Raw genomic sequence first — 6,998 nt, 5'->3', positions numbered from 1 at the left:
AATAATAAAATAAATAAATAAATTCTACAGAGTTCAAAAAGAATGAGAAATAATAACAATGTGATTGGCAAACAGGAAGGAGATCCCAGATCTTTGAGGCAGTGTTTTCAATAAACCAGTGAAAGTAAAGGTCAAAACAGATAGTAAGAAAGTCAAGACAATGGACTTAGCCTTGTCTTTCCAGCAATTTGTTTATTCTGTTTTTTTTTAACTGGTAAGACCTCAGCTTGTTTTTAGATAGAAGGAGTTAACGGAAGGGTAGGCTGAATATCCAGAGAAATGAAAAACCATAAGAACAGGAGGAGGTAGGACAAAATTATTCCATTTAATACAAATACCTTAAATGGTTATTAAACTTTTAATGTTTGCAATGCACTTTGCTTGGGGTTAAGGATAACGCAAGATTGAACAAGACATTGCTCCTACCCTCTGAGAAGGGGCAAGACAAAAAGGAGAAATAGGGAAATAGTTTTTTTTTACTCTGATGATGTATTTTAAAAAAATGATTATAGTAAATAAAACACCCCCAAAAAGGTTTTAATTGCACTTTATCCTCTTTTTTATTACACTAAACTTAAGATTTGTAGCCTATAATTCAGCGGGCAAAATGAATTACAGGCTATAAACTCTGAGCCACTTGCCTTAGAATTCCAGTCTAAGAACGCCCTAAGGTTCCACTTTGGGCCCAGAAGCAAACCTAGTTTTCTTCCCCATCCTGGGCAGCCTTACGAAGGCTGATTTTGCACTTTTAGAGCTATACATGCATGCCTGGGAAGCTGCCATCACTTCTTCAAACGTATCTGAAGGAGTTTGTCCCTATTCAGCTATGTGAGATATCAGGGTGCTCAAACAGCCTCTTAAAGAAAATACAGCCAACCAACCAACCCACCAATGTTTTTAACATCATACCTTACTTAGACAGATATCCACAGGAGGCGTCTTCAACCGAACAGTGGCTTTCCCCTCATCCACAAATTTAGTGAAGAACTGCTCAATATTCTCCTTTAGCTGCTTAAAACCAATGGGAAAAAAAGAACAAAACCAGGTATTGTTATTTAATAATACTTATTACAACTAGAATGTGCTAGTCACTTTGCCTGGCTTTGGTCTGGCTTAGTCCTTAAGTCTGGGTATTTTGTGGTTTTAAGTTTTACAGATTTTTGTTTGGTTGGGTTCGTTCTTAGCAGCTGGGTAGTTACATTCCTTATCTAGCTTCTGGTAGATATTATTGCTCTGTCCAGTTAACTTTCCTCTTCTGAGAACAGACTTCCCGTGCTTTGAGAGAATGCTCCTCCTCTCCCAGTCCAACTATGTGACTGTATTGAGTTGCCAGTAGTAGTTACTTGCCTCCTTAACTTCAGTCCCTGAGCCCGGGGTGAGCATGACTCCTACAAGATTACAAACTCCATGAATACAGCAGGAATCTTGTCTCCTTTGTTCATTACTGTATCCCCAGAGCCAGAACACTGATTCATACATTACAGCAGCCCCCAAATTTTTAATGACTGATATTGCTTCTGCTGTAGACTTCAATTCAACAACAATTTATCGAGAAGCCATTATGTACCAGGTTAACTATGACAGGGGGCTTGGGACAATAGTGCTGAATAAGGCCAGCATGGTAATTACACTAACACAGTTGCCAATATGATGAGAGACAGTTATTAAACAAGTAACTATTAGGACAAGAAAAGAACTGGATGCTATAAGGCCTTACATAGCAAAGAAATCTTACCTAGTCTTGGGGTATGATGGTGATCTTAAAGGTGAGAACTGAAGAATTAGGAAATGTTGGGCAAATGAAGAAACTTGGGGCAGAGAGAAAAGGTAGCATACCAATAAGAGGGAACAATATGTGCAAAGCCTTGAAAGCAAGAGAGTTTGGCAGCTGTCAGGAGCTCAAAGATTAGTATGGCTGAAGGATCCATTTAAAAGAGGCAGATGAGCCCGAAGAGGTACACAGAGATTAGAAGGTAAAAGATTTTGTAAACCAGGTTAAGAATTTTGGATTTCATCCTATCCTAACAACAATATCCACTGAATGACTTATCCACTGAATGGCTTTAAGCTGGGAACATGGTTAAAGCTACATTTTTACAGTTCCCTTTAACCACAGTGTAAGAAAGAACTTTGGGAGAGGGGAGGTGGGATGGCGGAAGGCCAACGGTAGAGGTAGAGAGATCCTTTAAGAGACTATCCAGGCAAAGGATATGGTTTAGACTACAGCTGGAATAGAAGGAGGTATGAAAACTTGAAGATACCTAGGAGGTAGAAAGGATTCAATAATATACTGGATGTGGGGAGGCAAAGGCTTTAAGGTTTCTGCATGGGACAGAACACTATTTAATAAGTTGTAGAACACTATCAGGAAACAATTTATTTGTAGATATTTTGAGTTTGAAATGCTGCAACACATCCAAGTGAAGATTTCCAGTAGATAGCAGACTAAGTCAGAAGGGAGAGGACTGGCTAAACATACAGATTTGAAAATCACAATTGGATGGTAGCTGAAGTCATGGGCTAGAAAGTATATGTAGCAAAAAGCCCCAAGGTACTTCCAACACTTAGCACTAATACCTGCTCTTCAAGGCCCAGGACCAACACCACCTTCATTCATCCAACAAACGTTTACTGAGCACCTACTATTTCCCAAGTCCTGTGGCACCACCTCTTCTACAAAACTTTCTCAAGCCCCTGTAATCAGAATTTATCTCGTTTGATACTATACTACTTTGCTTCTACCTTTATCATAGCCCAACTTGTACTGGAAGTAGTGGTTTGTTTCTCCCTTTCTAGCCTCAGGACAGTGACTAAATCAGTTTATCTCTCACAGCATCTAAGACTACACCCTATGCACAATAAGTCTTCAACCAGCAGTTTACAATAAAATTCTAATTAGGATTACGACCTGCAATTGATTAGTAGTGCTGAAGTTTTAAGGAAGAGATCATTACAGACTTTTTAAATAGGCAGTACCTGAGTGGAGCATGAAAGAGATAGGTTTTTGGGAAAGGCAAGAGGGAAAAAAAGGGAGACTCAGTTCTAGTTATGTGTTTGCTTCTATCACCTAACACTTTTGTAACCTGTTGGTTGAATTTTAAAGTCCTTCCAATTTGAAAAAGTTTATGAGTTGATTCCATCAACAGAGGTAAATATTTGGACTTTCACTAGGTGTCTCTGAATGAGACGGTAATACCCCCTTTATTCAACTAAATATTAAATGAGGAGTACAACGTTGTACGAGAAATAATCCCAGAAATTGTATGAAATCCAGTCAAGAGTCAAGTGCAAGGGTAGATGACTGAATTGCCCACCTCTATTTTATTTATAGTAGACACAAGGGTATTCCAGTCATTTTTGACAAAATAGCATAGTGCCTGGTAATGAAGGGGAAAAGGTTGTATAAAACACTTTAAAAATTCTATTTCAACTTCCAACAGCTTCTAGAGAATTTACTACTGCTATGCAGATAAGAAAAAGTCCTGGGCCTAAGAAATCAGGTCTTAGAAAATTAAACACTTAAGGAAAAAAAAAGATACAGTAACCAATGACAATAAAAATATCAAGATGCAACCCAAAGCATTGCTGCTTTACTACTGTATTAATCTGGTCTAGAGACTTTAGATACTATTCATTATCCCTTAAAGCCTTAAAAAAATAAATAAAAGCTACCGAAAATTCTGTGTGAGAAACAGAAGTTATTAAACTAAAGTGCAGTTATGTTTCTGGACTACTGTTTTACTTTAGTTTCGTTTCATCGGGCCGAATTTTCAGAGGCTTTAAAAGGGTGGGGTTGCGATCTACTACTAAATAGCAACGCTGTCAATTCGAAGTCGCAGAAATGGGCAAGAGAAATAACAAGAAGGTGCAGTCTCAAAAGCTTCCTCTCCGGGTCCTCGGGACAAGCCCAGGACCCAGGAACAGGTGCGGTGATGGGGCTCAGGGGCCGGTGGCTCACGAACCCCCAAAACGGACTCCAATCTCGGGAACCGCCCGTCTCTCGGCTGAGGGGAAGAGCCCGTGGCTGACTCCCCTGGCAGGGCCTGCTCGCTCCACGCACCTCATAGCGGGTCCCGCGCTTGTCCTTCAGGGTGGAGATGAGCAGGCAGGCGGGGTGCTGGCCGCCCCGCTCGCCCCCCGCCGGAGGCCGCGGTGGATTTTTGGGCGTCTGCTGAGAGAGGCTCAACACCGCCCGGACGCCCTTACCCCTGTTCCTCAACCCCAAGGCCGGTAAGTGCCGACTGACCACCTCCACCTCACAGTGCAGCTTCATCTCGCCGGAGCTGCAGCAACCAGGTCCACAAATCAGCTTTGAAATTTCCCCCTTCCCGCCGGGCCGCGCCGCCGCCGGGGTCCTCGAGCATGCGGGCTGTCCGCGGATCTGCCTGTCTGCTCCTTTTGCAACAGTCGGACTTTCTCAGTATAGTGGCCAATGAGTCCTACGAGGGCGGACGGGGTTCCCCTCCCTCTGTGGCAGCAGAGCACGGACTGCCACAGCTTGAGGACCCGAATGGCGCCTCCCGAAACCGGCGATCGGCGAGGGCGCAGCGTCCTGTAGCCCGGGCGGGTGCTGCTGGCGGCGAAGTTGACCCTTGGCGCTTGTAGCAGGGGGCGGCGGTTGTTATTGTTTGGCGCGGAGTGCTGGTTTTACGCTTTTGACACCTTAACGAGCTACTTGCACTCTGAGTTTCCCGAGGGAAGGCAGGTACCCCTCTGTTAAGGGAAAGTCGGCCAGCACCCGGCGCTGGTGGACGGGTGTTTTGTGTTGTTTTTGGTGGCTCCCCTCACTTCAGGGGCAATACCTGTCACGTCAGAACGCAACTTGATATGACAATGTTTGACTTGGCGATTTCTGTTGATCAAATTCCCACTGTGCAACCGCGAGGGGTTTGGGTGGAGTGACTGGCTTAACTGCGTGTGAGACTTGGAAAGTGTCCTGACCCCAAATGTCCTCCGTGCTCTTGATTTCCTCTAAAAGAAGGGCCAGGCCCTAAGGGTTGGGGAGAGGGAAGCACCGGGGTCCGCCCGTTTTAAGGAGGCGCTCACTCAAGGTCATTGTCTTTCCAGCTTAAATTGTGCGCCCTCGGGGCCTCCCTCGACACATTGGTCCCGGCCCCACATTAAATATTACATTTCGCCTGAGCTGTATTGTCTTTCGTAAATGTAAATGGCGTCCAGAAATACCGATTTTAAATTCAACTATGACAATATAACATCCTTAAATGAGCGTCCCTGTTTACAACATGCTGTACCTAAAGTGTTAATCTGTTGTTAAAATTCTGAAAAATGTAATTTGTTCATGAAAAGTAATAATTAAAATAAAAAATTACTCCCCCCTCCTCCATATTTCTTGTATGTACTGAAGGAAAACACTACTCAGCAACAGTTAATCTCATGGCAGTAGAGAAAATTAAACTAACAAAACCATAGAATTTTCTAATGCTATTAGACTTTATAGGAATTACTCTTTTGTTCTTTGAGTGAGTAATAATTTAAAAGAAAATAATAAAACAGCAACCTAAAGCGTTGTAAGCATGTAAAATATACTCTGAACCTCTCTCTAAGGACAGTTGGGAGCTGGGAAAATCTTAAATGTTGCATAAACTGTTGTAATTTTAATTAGAGTGGAAATGTACAAAAATCAAGAATACCAGAAAAAAGCCTCAACCCTTTATNAAATCCCCACCCTTACATTTAAACACACTAATTGGATAATTGTTTTCATGATAAAATGTCAATGAAATGTGGGTCATTCTAGAAGATAATAACCTCTCTATAAAATAAGCACAATGATTATATCTACCTCACTGAAGTGTTGCAAGTATCAAATGAGTTAATGTGCACAAGTTGACTGTGGATGGTTTTGGATGGTGCCAGGCCTTGAAGGCTCGGGACTGGATGCAAGACTCATCCTCCGGGCATCTGAGGTCTCAATAGGAGGCTGCACATGCTAGGAGCACACGTTCACTTTTGTTGATCTGTCAGATCATCACCCAGAGTTGGAATGACCATGGCTTCAGGGGCCTGAAGGGTGTGTTTGCACTTTGGGCACTGCTGTTCTAAGGGGCACAGTCTTAAAGCCCTATGAAATGAGTGCCTTGGGCATCCCAAGGGGTCATGCTTCTGATGGAGGCCGGTGTCCTATTTTCATTGCTGCTGTCCCTGCTCCAGTGGTCCCTGCAACATCCAGGTTCCTGATCTGGAAGTGTTAGGCCTGCACATAGAGGGATGTAGCATTTCATAGATTAAAACACTGAGATGATTGACCACTCAATCTCAGGACAGCACACTGAGGAAAAACAAAAGTGAATAAGATGAAACTGTCAAGGGGTCAGAGGTGAAAACATTATTTATGAAGAGAACTGTTGACCCAAAATACTTTTTTTGTGTGTATTTGTCACGTATTGCCTTTTATTGACATTTATCCTTTCAATTCATTCTAATTTTTTAATTGAGATATAATTGACATACAATATTATGTAAGTTTAAGGTGTACAATGTGTTGATTTAATACATTAATATATTGTGATTTGCCACCATAGATCATTAGCTATCACCTCCAGCACTTCACATAATTATAACTTCATTTTGTGGTGACATTTATGACCTAGTTTCCTAGCAACTTTGAAGTATATAATACAGTATTGTTGACTACAATTAGATCCTCAGGACCTATTCACCTTCTAACTGTAAGTGTGTACCTTTGACCAAAATCTCCCCAATTCCTCCATATATCTAATAATCTAATAATCATGGTAACGTGGGGCAGATTAACAAGAGAAAATGACCAAATTTATTATGTATGTACATATGGGGCTTCCCTAAGAATATGGAGCCCAAAGGAGCTAAGGAGGAGGGGGACAGGTTTTGTTTGGGACGTCAAAGGGGAGGGAATGCAATTCACATGGAGATGAGAAAGCAAATGTTTGGTAAATGAATGTTTGCTGGACTGTCTTTAANCAGCTCCTTGGCCCATGTGGGAATCAAACTGGCAACCT

General features: G+C 42.2%; 1 protein-coding gene across 2 annotated transcripts in view; it reads right to left on the bottom strand.

Annotated features, from left to right (window-relative positions):
* The window catches only part of LRR1 (leucine rich repeat protein 1), a 22,270-nt gene extending 16,869 nt beyond the window's left edge, over positions 1-5,401 (bottom strand). Inside the window, exons 1-2 of one of the 2 annotated variants that reach the window (XM_019662388.1) lie at positions 4,061-5,401; positions 910-1,011 (exon numbers count right to left, since the gene is read on the bottom strand). In XM_019662388.1, coding sequence (XP_019517933.1) covers positions 910-1,011; positions 4,061-4,273 — 315 coding nt within the window. In that variant the 5' untranslated portion in view covers positions 4,274-5,401. The remainder of the gene's footprint in view (positions 1-909; positions 1,012-4,060) is intronic. The other variant, XM_019662389.1, reaches the window with a different exon arrangement.
* Positions 5,402-6,998: the final 1,597 nt, after the last annotated feature.

Source organism: Hipposideros armiger, unplaced genomic scaffold (genome assembly GCF_001890085.2).
Source record: "Hipposideros armiger isolate ML-2016 unplaced genomic scaffold, ASM189008v1 scaffold_373, whole genome shotgun sequence".
Taxonomy (NCBI): domain Eukaryota; kingdom Metazoa; phylum Chordata; class Mammalia; order Chiroptera; family Hipposideridae; genus Hipposideros; species Hipposideros armiger.
Note: the sequence above shows the minus strand (reverse complement) of the source record. Positions and strands in the feature narration are given on the sequence as shown.